The 19,740-nt window shown below is 37.7% G+C and overlaps 1 protein-coding gene and 1 pseudogene across 3 annotated transcripts in view; both read left to right on the top strand.

Annotated features, from left to right (window-relative positions):
* Positions 1-19,220, top strand: part of PRMT9 (protein arginine methyltransferase 9) — a 41,152-nt gene extending 21,932 nt beyond the window's left edge. For 2 of the 3 annotated variants that reach the window (XM_077846284.1, XM_077846286.1), the window contains 4 exons: positions 1,644-2,361; positions 13,739-13,892; positions 18,430-18,552; positions 18,841-19,220. In XM_077846284.1, the coding sequence (XP_077702410.1) occupies positions 1,644-2,361; positions 13,739-13,892; positions 18,430-18,552; positions 18,841-19,056 (1,211 nt within the window). In that variant the 3' untranslated portion in view covers positions 19,057-19,220. Of the gene's footprint in view, positions 1-1,643; positions 2,362-11,467; positions 11,607-13,738; positions 13,893-18,429; positions 18,553-18,840 lie in introns of those variants that run through there. The other variant, XM_077846285.1, reaches the window with a different exon arrangement.
* On the top strand, positions 12,029-12,847 carry LOC144282519 (DNA-directed RNA polymerase II subunit RPB3 pseudogene; annotated as a pseudogene).
* Positions 19,221-19,740: the final 520 nt, after the last annotated feature.

Here is a 19,740-nt window from a genome sequence, read left to right as displayed (position 1 = left end):
TTGTAAATTCCAAATATGAATGAAATCATATGCTATTTGTCAGTCTCTGACTTATTTCACTTAGCATTGTACTCTCTCTAGATCCATCCATACTGTTGTACTTGCCAAGATTTCATTCTTTTTTATGATTAAGTAGTATTTTATTGTTGTATCTATATGCTGCATCTTTAAAAAGACTTTTTAAAAGATTTTATATATTTATTTGAGAGAGCATGAACACAAGCAGAGGAAGGGGCAGAGAGAGGGAGAGGGAGAAGCAGGCTTCCCACTGAGCCAGGAGCCTGACATGAGGCTTCATCCCAGGACGCTGGGATCATGACCTGAGCCAAAGGCAGATACTTAACTGCCTGAACCACCCAGGCGTCCCTTTAATTTTTTTTATTTAAGTTCTAGTTAGTTAACATATAGTATAATATTAGTTTCAGGTGTACAGTATAGTGATTCAGCACTTCTGTACATCACCTGTTGTTTATCACAAGTGTACTCTTCAATCCCCATCACCTGTTTAACTCATCCCTCCCTTCTGTACTACATCTTTATTCATTCATCTATCAATGGACATTTGGGCTGCTTCTTTACCTTGCCTATTGTAAATAATGACGCTATAAGCATAGGGGTACATGTATTCTTTTGAATTCGTGTTTTCATATTCTTTGGGTAAATACCCAATCGTGGAATTACTGGATCATGTGGTAGTTCTATTTTTAATTTATTGAAGATCTCCATACTATTTTCCACAGTATTACTACCAATAGTGCACAGGGGTTCGTTTTTTTCCACATTGTAGCCAACACTTGTTGTTTCTTGTGTTTTTGATTTTAGCCATTTTGACAGATGTGTGATTATATCTCACTGTGGTTTGATTTGCTTTTCCCTGATGATTAGTGATGTTGAATATCTTTTCATGTGTTATTTTGTTTATTCTAACTTTCTTATAGTTAGATGGGTTTTTTTTTAATCCTTCTTAGAGAAAGGACATTTTAAATATGTAAACACAAGAATAACCTGTTTTTTTTAACTGCTTCTAAAGCTAATAAGGAATTGTAATTATACATTACATTTTAAAGTTTTTTGGAGTTTGAAAGCTCATGGATAAGAGCATGATATAATCTTTATTGTAGGTCTTAATCTTTCCTTACATTGTCAAATTCCTAAACATGCAAGAGTGTCTAAATACTTACAGTTAGAAATATTACTGGTAAAATTCTATTGAATGCTGCCTTATTCTTTTGGAAATTTCTCTTAGAGAAAAAAAAAATGTCCCTTTAAGTTAAGGTGAACTTTGGTATTGATTCCTAACTTTCATTTATCTTTGTTATTGTTGGCTTCATTACTGAAGAAGATTGAAATTCCCCTGTAGCCCTTCCCTCACTCCCTAAGTGAGGTTGATACCTAGTGAGTACACTAGAAGCACTATAATATGAACAGTTGGGGTCCAGTAATGGAGCTCTTCAGTCACTCTATTATGCCATGAGTTAATTGAATCTTTCCCAGTTTTTTATGGAAATGAATAAATTAATTTACTTAATTCAATTAATAGGTGTAATCTTTTCTGTAATGATTTCAAAATGGTCAAGGTGTTTGTATGATCCTCAGACACATTCACCAATTACAATGTTTTTCTTTCTTACTGTTTTATGGAGACTACTGGATAAAACCTGGGGACCATGTGATGATGGAAGTGTCTTGTCAAGATTGTTACTTAAGAATCCAAAATATCAGTGTTTTTGGTTCAGAGTGTGAAGTTGATGCTGGAAAAAATTTTACCAAGGATAAAGACTTGCTCTCTTTAGGAAGTGAGGCTGAACTCTGTAGTGCCCTGGCTAACCTTCAGACCAGTAAACCAGATGCTGTGGAGCAGACATGTATATTGGAATCCACAGAAATTGCTTTGCTTAATAACAACCTCTATCATGAAGGCTTTAAAATGGCAATGAGAAAAGTGTTGTCTTCATTGGCACCAGAGAAACTGTGTCAGGCCATGGATACTCACTGTCAGAATAATGAGATGAGCTGTGGAAGTAGAGAGAATGTTTCTGAAGAGAGCATCCCTGAACCTTTCTATGTGTTAGATGTGTCTGAAGGCTTCTCTATTCTGCCCATAATTGCTGGCACACTTGGGCAGGTTAAACCTTATAGTTCTGTGGAGAAAGACCAGCATCGTATCACTCTGGACCTCATATCTGAAGCCAATCACTTTCCTAAAGAAACACTTGAATTTTGGTTGAGACATGTGGAAGATGAATCTGCTGTGTTGCAAAGGCCAAAATCAGACAAGTTGTGGAGTATAATTATATTGGATGTCATTGAGCCATCTGGACTCATTCAGCAGGAAATAATGGAAAAAGCAGCAATATCCAGGTAAAATGCAAAATACAACTCTTGATTTTTAAGCTTAAATTAATGTAAACTCTTAATTCTTTAATGATAAAACTGTATAAATGAATCATGATCATGTATGTTCCTTAAACATTGCTTTTCAGGACATGTGACTTTATCTCTTTCTCTTGGTGTGCATGTCCTTACTCATTTTTTTTCATCTAAAAGAACCCCTGCTCTGTAAGGTGTGAAGAAGAAAGCCTGCTTTGGAATTGGACTGCCTATATATAATAGAGAGACTTAAGTAGAGGTCTGTAAGAACAGATAAGATATTCAGGGTAAATAAGGAAAAAATCAAATCTCATTTTTATGATATAAGAAATATCTTTAAGAAACATATAGTACATATTTGATGGTATATTGAGAGAGCAGAGTACTTCTTATAAACAAGTCCCAGTCCTTTAGGTCTTAAAATCTTTATTTTATAACATAGTTCTCTCCCTGAGGTATTTTCTCCTCAGTGTTAGTTGCTGGAGGCAAACTTGACCCTAGTATTTAATATTGAAAGTAAGTTTGATTAAGCTTCAAAGTCCTTGAGTTGTGCTGCTTAGATCTGAAAAGATGGCAGTGTTTAACATTTGGGGACCTATATTTGGGTAAAGTGAATGTTACAGATTTTGAATATTGTGGTATACAAACAGGTTGTTTTGTAGCATAGGAACAGTGGTGGGAATGCAGACCAGATTGCAACGGCAAAGGCACTTTATCTATTGAAGGAAAAAAGTTTTACAAAACCAGGAAGAAAAGTGTTGGATTATATGGTTGATGACATTTTAGTTTCTTTCTTTCTTTCTTTTTCTTCCTTTCCTTTCCTTTCCTTTCCTTTCCTTTCCTTTCCTTTCCTTTCCTTTCCTTTCCTTTCCTTTCCTTTCCTTTCCTTTCCTTTCCTTTCCTTCCTTTCCTTTCCTTCTTTATAATCAACTTTATTTTTTTAAAGATTTTATTTATTCATGAGAGACACACACACAGAGAGAGGTAGAGACACAGGCAGAGGGAGAAGCAGGCTCCATGCAGGGAGCCCGATGTGGGACTTGATCCCAGGACTCCAGGATCATGCCTTGGGCCAAAGACAGGTGCTCAACCACTGAGCCACCCAGGCGTCCCATGAGCCACCCAGGCATCCTCATTTTAGGTTTTATATACATTTTCCTTTGTTAACTGAACTCTTCTTAAGGGGTAACAAATAGAAATCACCACTAGTTTTTTTTTTTTCTTTTAAACAATCTTTACATATCATAAATTATGGAGACACAGAGATGTGACGTAAGTAGAAACATACATACACATAAAATTTTAAGCAGATGTACTTGATAGAGTGTAGAATTGGAGTGTAAATGGTTCAGAGCTAGTCTTAGATTTGTCAGTGAATTCCTGAGGTAGTGAAATTTTCTGTAAGTCACATAATATCTGTCATCCTCCGTTTTCCTTATCGGTGAATGAGGGATACTGCATTAAATGCCTTTGAAGGCATTTCAGCTCTATGAATTTTAACACAAATGAAGTTTGACTTACTTGGTAGAATCACTTTGGAAAGACACTTTTACCTATTGATTTGTTTTAGTTTTAGTTTTAATGATTTTTTCATTTTTTTTTATTTATTTTTTATTTATTTTTTATTTTTATTTATTTATTTTTTTATTGTGGTAAAATGCACATTACAAAATTTACCATCTTTAACCATCTTTAAATGTACAGTTTGGTGGTATTAAATATTTCATGATGTTACACAACCAACACCTTCAACTATCCCTATAATTCTTTTTATCTTGTAAAACTGAAACCTTATACCCATTAAACAATAAGTCCCCACTCCATCCTGTCCCTAGCTGCTAACAACCACTGTTCTGGTCTCTGCTTATATGAATTTGACTACTCTAAGTATCTCATATGACCAGAATCATACAGTATTTGTTATATGTTACTGTCTCTATTTTGCTTGGCATAATGTTCTCTAGGTTCCTCCATATTTTGGCATATTTCAGAATTTCTCTTCTTTTTAAGGTTGAATAATATTCCATTGTATGTATATTACATATCTTATTATTCATTTCTTGATGGATACTTGGGTTCTTTCCACCTTTTAGCTATTGTGAATACTACTAATAATGAACATGGGAATGCAAATATCTCTTTCAGACCCTGCTTGCAGTTCTTTTAAGTATATGCCCAGAAGTAGAATTGCTAGATCATATGGCAATTTAGTTTTAATTTTTTGAGAAACCACCATCCTGTTTTCCACAGTTGCTGTACCATTTTATATTCCCATTAGCAGTACACAAGAATCCTAGGGTCTCTAAATCCTCACCAACACTTGTTATTTTCTGGTTTTTGTGTTTTTGTTTAGGATTTATTTATTTTTTTTAGAGAGAGAGCACGATGGGGAGAGGAAGAGGCAGAGGGAGAAGGAGAGAAATAGATTCCATCCTGAGTGTGGAGCCTGATGCTGTGAACCTGAGATCTTGACCTGAATCAAAAATCAAGAGTGGGCTCCTTAACTGCCTTAGCCACTTGGGCGCCCCTGGGATGGTTTTTCTGTGTTTTTTTTTTGGTAATAGCTATCCTACTTGGTGTGAGATCGTATCTCAAGGTTTTGATTTGCATTTCCCTATTAATTAGTGTTGTTGAGCTTTTTAAAATAAGTGCCTGCTGGCCATTTGTATATCCTCTTTGGAAAAATGTCTTTTCAAGTTCTTTGCCAATTTTTGAGTTAGATTGTTTTTTTAAATGAGTTTTAGGAATTCTCTATGTATCTGGATATTAATTCTTTATTAGATAATTGATAAATATATTCTTTCATTCTGTGCATTGGTTACCTTTTTACTTTATTGATAGTATCTTTTGATGTGCAGAAATTTAAATTTTTGATACAGTCCACTTTATTTGTTTTTACTTTTGTTGTCTGTGCTTTTGGTGTCCTATCCAATAAATCATTGTCAGTTTATTTTTTTTTTTAAGATTTTATTTATTTATTCATGAGAGACACAGAGAAAGAGGCAGAGACACAGGCAGAGGGAGAAGCAGGCTCCATGCAGGAAGCCCAATGTGGAACTTGATCCCAGGACTGCAGGATCACGCCCTGAGCCAAAGGCAGATGCTCAACCACTGAGCCACCCAGGCGTTCCTCATTATCAGATTCTATGGCCTAACGCTATTTTCTTATGTTTTCTTTTAAGAGTGTTTATAATTTTAGATCATATATTTAGGTCTTTGATCCATTTTGATTTAATTTTTGTATATGGCATACAGGTAGGGCCCAGCTTCAGTCTTCTGAATGTGGATATCCAGTTTTCCCAACTGTTAGTAGAAAAGATTGTCCATTCCACATTGAATGGTCTTGACACCCTTGGCAAAAATCATTTCACCATATATGTCAAAGTTTATTTCTGAGCTCTTTAGTTCTATTTTGTTAACCTACATGTCTGTCTTTATGCCATTGCCATCCTATTTTGATTACTAGTTTCCTAAGTATTTTTAAACAACTACTTTTTTTTTTGTTATGGTAAACAATATTAAATTTACCACCTTAACCATTTTTTAAATAAAGATTTTATTCAACAGAGAGAGAACAGAAGTGGGGGGAGGTTGTGGGGGAGTGAGGGGAGGGAAAGGGAGAAGTAGGCTATCTGGCCGAGCAGGGATCCAGACGTGGGGCTCCATCTCAGGACCCTGAGATCATGACCTGAGTCACCCAGGTGCCCCTCATCTTAACCATTTTTAAGTATACGGTTTAGTAATATTAAGGTGTATTCACATTGTTGCACAATAGATCTCTAGAACTTTCATCTTGCAGAACTGAAACTATAGCCACAAAATAATTCCCATTGCCCGGAGCCCTTGGCAACCACCTTTCCAATTTGTTTCTATTATTTTGAGTACTTTAGCTACTTTATACATGGAATCATGTGGTATTTGTCTTATGTGACTGATAAATTTCACTTGCCATAATGTCCTTGAAGTTCATCCATGTTGTAGCATGTAGCAGGATTTCCTTCTTTTTTAAATTGCATAATATTCCGCTGTGTAAATATGCTGGTTTCATTTGCTATTCATCTGTTGATGGACATTTTAGTTATTCTGCCTTTTAGCTACTGTGAGTAATGCTGCAGTGAACATGAGTATGCATATGTCACTCTGAGATTCTGCTTTCAGTTCTTTTGATATATATCCAGAGGTGCAGTTACTGAGCCCTGTGGTAATTCTGTCTCAAGTGCTGCAGCTTCCTTGGTGCTATGGTAAGTCATGGTACTAGAGCTCTCTCTAATGTCTGTCTGTGGTACTGCACACTCTGGTCCTTAACCAACCACATCCTTTATCAGAGAGGTCTGTCACTGCTTAGGCTCATGCAAGGCAGAAACCAGTCCTTTGGGCAGCACCCTCAAAAGCCAGAAAGTTAAATGTACCATTCTTCTCTTTTTATCTCCAACAAGAAGCTGGGAATTGGAAGTTCTTTTTTGATCTGTGCTGTGTTGTGCCTGTGCCTACCATTTTCCATGCAGTTCTTTCTGGCCATGCATTGGCCTGGGGTATAGGAACTTCTTACCTGGTTTCCGAGTATCTCACAGAAACAGTTTAGTATGTGTCTCTGTGGGGAGAGGTGAGTTTGAGGCTTCCTCATCCACCGTTTTGCTTGGATGGTCATTTTCCCCGTACTTTGTAATAAGTTTTGAAATTGAGAAGTGTGACTTCCAGCTTTGTTTTTTTTTAAAGATTGTCTTGGCTATTCTGGATCCCTTGAAATTCCATATGAGTTTTAGGATGGATTTTTCTATTTTGGTAAAAAATGCTGTTGGGATTTGATAGGGATTGCATTAAATGTGTATAGCTTACTTTGGGTAGCATTTACATTTTAGTAGCCTTTTCTTTTAGTCCATGCATGTCAGATGTCTTTTAGTTTGTGTCTTTTTAAATTTCTTTCAGCAATGTTTGTAGTTTTCAGTTTACAAGTTTTTCATCTGCTAAGTTTATTCCTAAGTATTTTATTATTTTTGATACTATTGTTAAGTGGAATTGTTTTCTTATTTTCTTTTTGGATTGTTCATGTTATTTAAATACAGCTAATTTGTGTGTATTGATTCTATATCCTGCAACTTTGCTGAATTTATTAGTTGTAACATTTTTATGTGGAATCTTTAGGGGCTTCTACATATATAATGATGTTATTCTGTGGACAGAGGCACTTTTACTTCATTCCCAGTTTCGATGCCCTTTATTTTTCTTTCCTGATTGCTTCACGTAGGATTTCCACTGACTGTCTAATGGAGGTAGTGAAAATGGGTGTCCTTGTCTTGTTCCTAATTTTAGTAGAGAAGTTTTTAGTCACATTTTATTTAAATAGAACCTATAAAGGATTTTTTAAAAAGCATTTTTGGTTATAAAAACAATTTAGCAGAAAACGTGTTCTGTATGAAGGGTTAGTTGGTGAGAAACAACTTGTGTAAAGCTACAACTCTTCTTCCCTGTGTTTCTTAGGGGGAGGAGTCTATTGGCAGTTTGAGTGGGATAGTTTTTTGTTGTTGTTTTTTGTTTTTGTTTGTTTACAGTTCTTACATAGGATTGTCCTATGGATTGCAGGATGTTTGATATCTCTAGGCACTAAATGCTAATAGTGCCTGTAACTATTGTTTAACCAGTATTCTTTCTTCTCCAAATACCTCCTGAGTTACTATGGGGAACCAGTGGTTCTTTCGTTTAGCCCAAGCTATTGTACAATCTGTTTGCCTGGATGGGTAGGTATCTCATGATTCTGGGGACAGAGGTATGTAAATACTCTCACATAGGCCTCCTGTTACTATCTTTAGCCTCTAAAGAAGGGAGGTCTCATGATTGGTGAAAGAGGGTGAAATTAGTGATTGGGAGAATAGATTATATCTGGGATAAAGGCTTCTATCTCAGTGGAACTCCTCCCAGAACCCCCCCCCCCCCAAATGTGGGAAAATGAGTCATTTCACAGACTTAAATATTTCGTTTCTAGTTACTTTTGTAGTTGTTTTAAAATGTTCATTCTTAGGCTTTTATTCAGTTATACTAAATTGAAATAAAGGAGAAAGTTTAAAAGCTTGTTACTTTTTGAAAAATTTAAACCCATTTAAAAACATCTTGTGTTGGGTCACAAGGAAACTGAAGAATTTCTTCTCATCAGAATTTTTGCCATTTATGGTTAGACTTTTGAGTTGGAATGTATTTTTTCACTGCTGAAGGCACAGATGGTTCAGAAGTATTATTTGGCTTTGCAGAGGATTCCATTGAGTCGTCTGGCAGCTCCAGTGGTATAAGTGACAACAAAACAATGTCAGTAAAGCTAAGCAAAGTTTCAAGGCAATCACTGTTTTATCTAAACATGACTAAGAAGCATTCCTGTTAGTGACAATAATATTGAATTAAGGATTTGTAAAGATTTTAGATTAAAATAGTATGACCATGGCCTTTTAAAACAATTTTCATATACTGCCTTTGTGTAGTATTTATCTCTGGCATGGTTGTTTGTATTTGATTCAGCCTTTTCTGACTTAAGGTTCAGCAGATAAAATTTTGATATTTTGTTTAGTCTGACTTTCTGAAATGATTGGATATATTGCCTTCTCTTCCTCTTTCCCATAGATTTTTATGGTTAGAAGGAAGACTTTTAACTTATGTGCTTTTTCAGCTTGTAAATTTCATAGAACAGTACCCTCTTGTGGTTATTGAGGTGGAGGGAATTAGTCAAGTAGCATAAAGCTCTGTGGCTAATCTGTCGCTTGAGATCTTAAGGAAAATTAGATCTGATTCCACTTAAATGGATCACAATTAACAGATAAATTCATTTGTTCAGAAAAATTTAATAACATAAATTTTCAGAATTAAACCTGATCCATTTGAGGAAAAAGGTAGATTTCTTCAGTTTTTTTTTAGAAGATAAATTATCTGGTTTGGTAAAGACATAGGAGTTTTGTTAAGAGTTGTGTAATTTGAGCAGCCCTGGTGGCTCAGCGGTTTAGCGCCGCCTTCAGCCCAGGGTGTGATCCTGGAGACCGGGATTGAGTCCCACATCAGGATCCCTGCATGGAGCCTGCTTCTCCCTCTGCCTGTGTCTCTGCCTCTCTCTCTCTCTCTCTCTCTCTCTCTCTCTCTCCCTGTCTCTCATGAATAAATAAATAAAATCTTTAAAAAAAAAAAAAGAAAGATACAATATGAACTCCATTGTCTATAAATAGCCTGTCCTAGTTCAGATGGAAACCAGCCTAGAATATTCAAGTAAAATTAAGGGATTTAATGTGTGATTGTAAATGCGGCAAATGAAAATAATGACTTGGTTTAAAGTATCTTAAAATATTCTCCAATTCTGCTTCATGTGATGGCAATAGATGACCCACTCACCCCCTCATGATTCTCATAGCTGAGGTGTGAGGAAATAAGACTGTAGTGGTGGGCATGGGAGTTGCCTTGGCTTAAGATCTAAATTTCACATAGGAACTAATATCTCCCATTGGTGTAGCAACAGGAACACTTGGTTACGAGACACCACACTCAGGGAAGCCCAAGATGATATAGTTTCCCAGTGCTTATAGTTTGTTCCTAATTCCATCAGTCTGGATGCACTTTTCCTATTAAGAAGCAGTTTAAAAAAAATGTTCATCCTAAACAGTGTTGCTGATCACACTAAGATAGCTGACATTCCACCTTTATGGGATTTCCAGAAAAACAAAAGGTGAACCCAAGATCATTTTTTTTTCTTAAGATTTTATTTATTCATGAGAGACACACAGAGAGAGGCAGAGACACAGGCAGCGGGAGAAGCAGGCTCCCTGCAGGGAGCTGGATGTCGAGACTCCATCCTGGGACTCCAGGATTATGCCCTGAGCCAAAGACAGATACTCAACCACTGAGCCACCCAGACATTCCCCCAAGATCAGTTTTAAGAGGAGAATAGGTTTTGTTCCCTTTATATACTCTTCCTCACATTCTTTACTAGAACATTGGATTTTTAATTACATTTTTTCTTTCAGTGTTTAAGTCTTTATTTATTTATTTATTTATTCATTCATTCATTCATTCATTCATTCATTCATGAGAGACACAGAGAGAGAGGCAGAGACATAGGCAGAGAGAGAAGCAGGCTCCTCATAGACTCAGGGAACATGCCCTGAGCCCAAGGCAGATGCTCAACCACTGAGCCACCCAGGTGTCTGTAACTTTTATTTTGAAATAATTTCAGTCTTAAATAGAAGTTAAATAGTACAAAGAATTTTTTTTTTTTTTGGATTTTATTTATTCATGAGACACACACAAAGAGAGGCAGAGACATAGGCAGAAGAAGAAGCAGGCTGCTTGAGGGGAGCCTGATGTGGGACTTGATTCCAGGACCCCGGGATCAGGACCTGAGCCAAAGGCAGAGATGCTCAACCACTGAGCCATCCGGGTGCCCCTAGTACAAAGAACTTTTAACAACAACAAAAAAAGAACTTTTAACATATACCTTATACCCAGATACACAAATTGTTAATATTTTGCTACATTTGCTTTATTATTATCTCTGTACCATTTAGAGTAAGTTCCAGTTACTTTGTTCTTTTACCCTTAAATACTTTCATATATTTAAGAACAAGGATATTCATTTATATAACCGTCATAGAGCTGTCAAAATCAGGAAGGATGGTTACAATACCTATATATAGTGTACAGCCTTACTCAGATCTCACCATTTGTTGAAATAATATCCTTTTTTTTTTTTTTTTAAAGATTTTATTTATTTGTTCATGAGAACACACAGAGAGAGTGAGAGAGAGAGAGGCAGAGACACAGGCAGAGGGAGAAGCAGGCTCCATGCAGGGAGCCTGATGTGGGATTTGATCCTGGGTCTCCAGGATCACGCCCTGGGCTGAAGGCTGGGCTAAACTGCTGAGCCACCCAGGCTGCCCTGCAATAATATCCTTTATAGCTTTTTTATTCCTGGTTTGGAATCCAATTGAGGGTCACACATTGCATTTAATTATCCCTTCTTTTTAGTCTCCTTTATTCTGGAATAGTTCCTAAGTCTTTCATGACATTAATAGTTTTGGTGAGTATAGGCCATTTATTTTGTAGAATGTTCCTTATTTTTTTTTTTTATTAGATTTGGATCGCCCATTTTCGAGAGGAATCTTCACCGAAGTTTTGTCACATTAGGAAGCACATAGTTTTGCTGTATCCCATTCTTGTTGATGTTAATTTAGATCATTTGGCTTAAATTGTATCCACCAGGTTTTTCCACAATAAATTGCTATGTTTCCCTTTGTAATGAGTTAGTCATTTGTGGGATCAATATTTTGAGACTGTGTAAATATCTTTTTCTTAATAGAACTTTCACCCACTAGTTTTAATATCCATTGATGATTCTTCCTAAATCTAAAGACTCATATCCATCCAAGCCAACTGTTTATTTTTCTCTTTCATGGATCAGCGGCCACTTTAATTTGTTGGGAAATTATTTCCAGGGTTTACCACTCTCAACTACCAGCCAATAACATAAAGTCTATTAGATTATGTACAATCTGTAGCTCACCAATGCATAATGATTTAGTTATTGGTATTTATAAAACATAAGGAATCAAGATGCTTTTTAAAACATTTTTCCTGGGTGGTGGCGGTGGCACCACGGAGCTGAATCCCAGGAGATGGTGGGCTGTGGGGTGCAATGCTGTATGCCAACCAGCCCACTGTGTGGATCACGGAAGTTACCGATGAGAATGTCAGGTTCATCATTGAGAACACAGACCTGGCAGTGGCCAACTCTATACAGAGGATCTTCATCACTGAGGTGCCCATAATAGCCATTGACTGGGTCCAAATTGATGCCAGTTCCTCAGTCCTTCATGATGAGTTCATTGCTCACAGACTTGGACTAAATCCCCCTCACTAGTGATGACATTGTGGATAAACTGCAGTATTCCCAGGACTGTACGTGTGAGGAGTTCTGCCCCAAGTACTCGGTGGAGTTCACCCTTGACGTGTGGTGCAATGAAGACCAGACTTGGCGTGTCACATCTTGAGACCTCATCTCCAACAGCCCATGGGTCATTCCGGTGACGTCCGGAACTGAGATAATGACCCCAGTGACTATGTGGAGCAGGACGACGTCCTCATTGTCAAGATGAGGAAGGTCAAGAGCTAAGACTTCGAGCCTATGCCAAAAAGAGCTTTGGCAAGGAGCATGCCAAGTGGAACCCTCCTGCAGGGGTAGCTTTTGAATATGATCCTGACAATGCCTTGTACCCCCAAGCCTGAGGAATGGCCCAAGAATGAATACTCGGAGCTGGATGAAGATGAGTCACAGGCTCCCTACGACCCCAACCGCAAGCCAGAAAGGTTTTATTACAACCTGGAGTCCTGTGGCTCTCTGCGTCCTAAAACAGTTGTCTTCTCAGCCCTCTTTGGATTAAAGAAAAAACTAAGTGATGATCTACAGGCCGAGTTAAACCACGAGATCCAGAGTGATGTACTAACCATAAACTAGCAGCAGCTCACCTGTTTCTGCAAAAAGGGGGGATCTAAGCCAGTAGCTGGTTCTCTGGTCTCTCCAGAGATTCTCCTAGCTTCTGGAGTCTGGACAGCTGTTGCTCAGGCTGCTTGGCAAGCCATCGGTACCCACTAGAAAGGTAGCCAAGGGGAAAAGGAGTCCTCTCCCAGCCTTTGCACAGATGGCCAGGGGTGCCACTGGTATCTGAGGCAGTACAGGTTTTACTAGACATCTAGCTTCCCTGGTTCTGCCCACTAATTGCCAGTAGCACTCCAGACATTCCTTCCAGCACATTTCCTAATGTGCCCTAATGGGGCGGTCTTCTGCTGAGAACCACAGAGCTAGACTCCTCTTTTGGTCATTTGGGGTCTTTAAACCCTTTCTGTCCAAATGTTGGGAGTTTTCACATTTGTGTGTTGGGCTTCTGGTGTTAGGATTGAGTCATAGAACCTAGTGGTTCCCTACAAATCCTTCCAGTCTTTGCCCAGAGCCAGCATACTGATACATCGTTCAGACCCCTGAGTATCCCTCGTTTACCCTTAAAGAATAGCGTTAGACTCTGGCTGCCCCCCACCCCAGATAAACCCTGTATTTCATTCTCTACCCATCAGTTAGGAACTTCACTGCCAGTGGCCTAATGATTTAAGTTTGAGGGCTGAGGAACAAGGCCCTTACTGAAGGTCTGGCCTTGACTCCTTAGCCTAAAGCAGTTAATTAGTCTGTTGGAGGAAGCCAGGAGCAAACCAGAGATCGGGTACAGAAAGGAAGGGATATTTATTAACAGGAGTTGTCTTTTTAAAATTTTTTATTTTTGGCAATAAAGAGCACAGCATAATCTCCAAAAAATAAAAAATACTAAAAAAAAATGAAACATTTTTCCTTCTCTAGGTGTTTGCTACAATCTGGAGGCAAGATCTTTCCTCAGTATGTGCTGATGTTTGGGTTGCTTGTGGAATCACAGACACTGGTAGAAGAGAGTGCTGTTCAAGGAACAGAGCGCACTCTTGGATTAAATATAGCACCTTTTATTAATCAGTTTCAGGTAAGTGTTTACAAGTTCAGCTAGGTGGCTGTTACCCACCATCTACCTTATCTTTCTCTGTAGTTTTATCACTGTGTTTAGCTTGATTAGGATGGTAATCAGTTTCCTAGAGCAAAGGAATTATGCATGAAAATCAATCTAGGGATTAGAATAGCCAAGGAATTCTGTTCCTGCTGACAAAAGTCTATAGATATTCCTCTGAACTATTGTTACAAGTGAAAAATAGGGTCCTAGCTTTAGTGTTTTGTCTAAAACAAAAGCATCCAGAAAAAGACCTATGTTCTAAACTTGAACCCTTAAATTACATTGAAACCTCAGACTGGCAGGTGATAGCAGTTAATGTCTAGACAGATTGCTGTGAGCAGGAATGCAGGAGCCTAGGAAACTGGAGATCAAGGCAAAGAGGTTATAATGTTGCTATTTGGGAAACAAGGACTCAAGATTTACTGTTGGCAAAGGCATTAGCAGCATAATACAAATTTGTGAGTTTAAAATTCTGTGAGTGGATGGAATGTCTAAAGGAAGAGGTTTGGGGTTGAAGACAGAGGTAGGAAGTAGGTGGGGTACTGATGTGTAAGCCAAAGCAGAATTTTGGGAAGTAGGATTTGGGTACAGAATTAAAGAAGTGATAGCTAAAACTTTTATCTAAAGGCCATGCATAGTAAGCTCTTGAATATCCAGTTAGATCTGTGAACAGTACTTGCTCAACAAATATAAATTTGGGGCTGGCTGAGATTGTGGTCTGTTTAATCTCAGATTTTTGGAGAGTTTAATAAGGAGAATACACATCAGAAGAAAGAATTTTAAGGGCACCTGGCTGTGTCAGTCAGAGGAGTGTGTGACTCTTAATCTCAGAGTCTGCATGTTGGGTGTAGAGATTACTAAAAAATAAATAAACTTAAAAAAAAAGAACAAGTTTCAGTTGTTTGGTTCAAAAATACCACCATCTTCTTTTTAGTTTTTTCCCTCTTGATCTTGGCATCAGCAATTCTTTGATTCCATCAGAATTTATGATATTTTGATCCTGCCATCTTTTCACTGTATTTCCCATTTTCTATCCTCCCCTCCTTAATAGTTTGTATTCCAGGTATGCCTGGGTGACTCAGCGGTTGAGCATCTGCCTTTGGCTCAGGGTGTGATCCTGGAGTCCTGGGATCGAGTCCTGCTTCTCCCTCTGTCTGTGTCTCTGCCTCTCTCTCTGTGTCTCTCATGAATGAATAAATAAAATCTTAAAATAGTTTGTATTCCATGGTCCATATACCTTTCTTTTTAAAAAAGATTTTATTTATTTATTGAACAGAGCAACCATGAGCTGGGGTAGTGGAGCACAGGGCAGAGGGAAGAGCAGACTCTCCAGTGAGCAGGGAGTCCAGTGGGGGCTCCATCCCAGGACCATGACCTGAGCCCAAGGCAGATGTTTAACTGACTGAGCCACCCAGGTGCCTCTGTATACTTTTCATATATCCCTTCTCTTCAGTCTTTCTACTGGTCCTGGAAAATCCCAGCATGGTTAAATCCAGCTCTCTTCCTTCTCTACACCAGTACTCCTACAGCTGCATATGCAGACTTTGGTCTCACTTCAGCTTGTGACTATTCATCTTAAGAGGCAACTTGCCTGGTAGCTTTTACATTTCCTGGTCCACTTAGCCATTTTCTTAGATGATATTGTCTCCCCTCTTCTAATATGATAATTATCTGTTAGACAACTGAATGAACCAATGAATCAAAATGAGAGGTTGTAAAAAAGCAAAACTATACAAGAATCCTCCCATATCTATGGGGGATACTTTCTAAGACTTGCAGCGAAAAACACCAATAGTACTGAATCTCTAATCTCTATGTACTGTTTTTATCTAAATATACCTATGATAAAGCTTAATTTATAAATAAGGTAGAGTAAGAGAACTAAGAATAATTATAATGTACTATAATAAAATTTATGTGGATATGGTCTCTCTTTCAAAATAACTTATTGTACCATATTCACCCATCTTGTGAATACATGAGATGATAAAATGCCTACATAATGGGATTATGTGGATGGAATGCTATAGGCATTAGGTTACTGTTGATCTGACAGTTTATCAGGAGGAGGATCTTCTGCTTCCTGACTTTGGTTGACTGCTGGTAACTGAAACCATGGAAAGTGAAATCACAGGACTACTGTACAGAAAACAACAGAAATTTATTCATTCAACAAATGTCTACCACATATATATATGCTACTTTAGGTTTTGGGAATATAGCTGTGAAACTAAGAGATAAGTTCCTGCGCTCATGGAGCTACATTCAAATTGACAAACGAGATAGATAATAAGTAAAAAGATTAGAATGATGATGGTTAGAAGTCTGTGGACATAAAGCAGGTTAAGATATAGGGAACTGGGGGTATGTGATATACTATTTCATATAGGTGATGACTAATAAGGAAAGGACTCATGGGTAAGTGATCTTTAAGCAGGGAACTGAAGAAATAAGGAAGCAAACCATAAACAAGTGAAAGGATCATAAAGTACAGTGGCCTGAGGCAAGAGCATGATTGGAGTGTTTAGAAACAGGAGGAAGAAACCATGAGAGATGAAAGATGCAGTCTGGAAAGTATTAGGAGCCGGATCTTGTAGAGCCTTTTGGTTATATGAAGACTTTTACTATGAAAGGAGTAGAAAACACCTGGAAGATGTTGAACAGAGAAATGACTTGGTGTATCTTGTTTTGAAAGGGTTACAATGTTGCTGTGTTAGTAAACCACTTGTGAGAGCAGGCAAAGGTGTATTGCAGTAACTCAGGTGAGGAGGGTAGCAGCTTAGACTCTGAGTGAATGGTAGCAGTGTGGAGGTGGTGCAGAGTGCTCTGATTGTAGATAACATTTGCAGGTAGGCTGTGATAGATTGGATGTGGGGTACTAGAGCACCTGGAAGGAAAGTTATCTACTGAAATGGGGAAAATAGCAGGAGGATCAAGTTGTCTTTGTGTTTGGGGGATCATTGAACAGTTGGATAAGAATCCAGAGAAAGATTGAGGCTAGAGATAAAATTTGGAACTCAGATTTGGTGGATGATATTTAAAGCTTTGTGTGAAATCACCTTGAAGGTATAGAGAAAGAATTGAACTCTAGAGAACTCATGAAATAATGAGCTCTAGATGGGAAATGTAAGAAGAATTAGCACAGATGTCAGGAGTAGCCAGAAGGCTGGGTTGAAAAACAGGAGTGAAGACAGTCTATGAGGGATTAGAGGGCATGTAGTGAGAGGTGACCGGAAGCTAGGGCTTCTGGTAACTGATATAAATGAGGATAAAGGGCATAATGAGTCCTGGAGATGTCATGGAACTGCTGGGTTTTTTTTTTTTTGCTTTTAAGATTTTTATTTATTTATTCATGAGAGACACAGAGAGAGGCAGAGATACAGGCAGAGAGAGAAGTAGGCTTCTGCGAAGAGCCTGACATGTGACTTGATCCCAAAACCCTAAGATCACGACTTGAGCCAAAGGCAGATGCTCAACCACTGAGCCATCCAGGTGCCCTGGAACTGCTGTTTTTATGGCAAGGAAGGTTGGATGTCTTTAAGGATGCCTAGGGAGAGGTTGATAGGTCTGTGTCCACTCTCACCATATTTGCTCTAATATTTTACTCAAAGGAAAGAGGGCACTTTAAAAACAAGTTTCCTGGGATCCCTGGGTGGCGCAGCGGTTTAGTGCCTGCCTTTGGCCCAGGGCACGATCCTGGAGACCCGGGATCGAGTCCCACGTCGGGCTCCCGGTGCATGGAGCCTGCTTCTCCCTCTGCCTGTGTCTCTGCCTCTCTCTCTCTGTGTGTGTGACTATCATAAATAAAAAAAAAAAAAAAAAAAAAAACAAGTTTCCTTTTTATGTCACATTAAAAGGCTAAAAGTTAACTAGTAGGTAGGTTCCATTGCTACTAAAATTGATGGAACACATTATAGTGGTGGTTCTCAAACTTGACCAGACTTTCAGAACTACTGATACTAGGCTCCCAACTCCAGATTGATCTGAGGTGGGGCCTGAGCCGTTGGGGTTTTCAAAAAGCTCTCCAGGTGATTTTAACTTGCAGCCAAAATTGAGAACCATTGCTCTCTAGAAATGAACTTCAGTTTCCAGATGAAATTCAGTATTATTTGGTTGAATTTGGCATATTTTCTCAAAACAGAACAATAATTAATATTGTACTATTTGCTTATTAGTTCATCTTTCACCCACCCGTAAGCATATCCTGAATTTAAACTTTTTGAAGCTTTTAGGCTTAAGTAAAAATTTAATCTGCGTTCATCCAAGAAAAGAATTTGTAGATAATTGAAATCATAGCAAATTATTTAACCTACCTAAACCTTAGTTTGTTCATCCTTCTTATAAAACTGGAATCATGAAAGTCCTTATGTCTTAAGGTTGACATGGGAATTAAGTTGAGGTATTAGATATAAAAAGTATTGTATCATACTGATGGAAGTACGGAAGTAAGCACTTGATGGCAGTGGGCCATAAAAAGAATGGAGTAAAAGCGAAAAATTTGTACTTTCTCTAGGTACCTATACGTGTATTTTTGGATCTATCCTCATTGTCCTGTGTACCTTTAAGCAAGCCAGTGGAACTCTTAAGACTAGATTTAATGACTCCGTATTTGAACACCTCTAACAGAGAAGTAAAGGTAATGCAAAATGATTATTGTTATCATATGCAGAATTATCTTAAGCTAAGTACTTTACACAAAATTGTATTGGCCACTTTCTTTGACGATTTAAATGTTATGTTTTTTTCTAAACAATATCCAAAAATGAGCTTGGGCAAATACTAATGAATACAAAGATTGGTATTAATTTGAATTGGGTGATTAAATCTTTATAAAATTTGCAGCTTAAATTGACAAAAAAGACAGACTTACTTATCCAAGGCTATTTACTCTGATGAAATTTTCATGATTTCTTAATTTTCATAGGTGCACATTTGTAAATCTGGACAAGTGACTGCCATTCCCTTTTGGTATCATATGTACCTTGATGACGAGATTAGGTTGGATACTTCAAGTGAAGCCTCCCACTGGAAACAAGCTGCAGTTGTTTTAGATAATCCCATCCAGGTGGAAATGGGAGAGGAATTAGTACTCAATGTCCAGCACCACAAAAGCAATGTCAGCATCACAGTAAAGCAATGAAAAGTATTTTTCTAATGAAAAACTGTCCAAGTAGAGCAGCAAGTACACAATTCTGGTCTGAATTAGTAGTGGACTTGTAATCATAAGATAGGGGTATAAAGATTTAATTCCTTGTAATGGTCAAATATTTTTTAAAATTGATTAATAAAGTATATTTAAAAAGACCTTAAGAGGAGCATTATTACAAAAATATTGCTGCAGACTTCCTTTTTCAAAAAGGCTGTCACTAATTTTTCAAATTAGTAGTTTGTTTTTATTACTTGGTTGTACTTAGAATGGTTTCAGTTTTGCTGAATACTTTATAAAGCTTTAAAGGTAAGGGATTTGAGTCCCATCTTCATTGTCCTGTGTAAGTAAAGCAAAACATTTAATTTTTTAGGCATCTTGACTTTTTTTTAAGTCCAAACTTACTGGGATACATCAGAAACTTGGCTTCCACTGAAGACTAAGGGTTATGGTTACCTGTAAATTCCAAGCTTGCTTCTTTTAAATAATCACTATACTTCTGAAACTCGTTGGGTTTTGTGTTTTGAGAATGCAAACTTGAATTAAGAATTTAAGGTATAAGCTAAATAGAATAAAAGGGATGAAGTTAAATCTGTAGGAGGCAGCATTTTTCCTGATCTACTTTGGCAAAGAATATTAAAAAGCTGGTAAATTCAAGAAAGAGCTACACCTAAACCA

This window comes from Canis aureus, chromosome 13 (assembly GCF_053574225.1).
Source record: "Canis aureus isolate CA01 chromosome 13, VMU_Caureus_v.1.0, whole genome shotgun sequence".
Taxonomy (NCBI): Eukaryota; Metazoa; Chordata; class Mammalia; order Carnivora; family Canidae; genus Canis; species Canis aureus.
The sequence above is the reverse complement of the archived record's forward strand: the minus strand, read 5'-3'. Positions and strand labels throughout refer to the sequence as shown.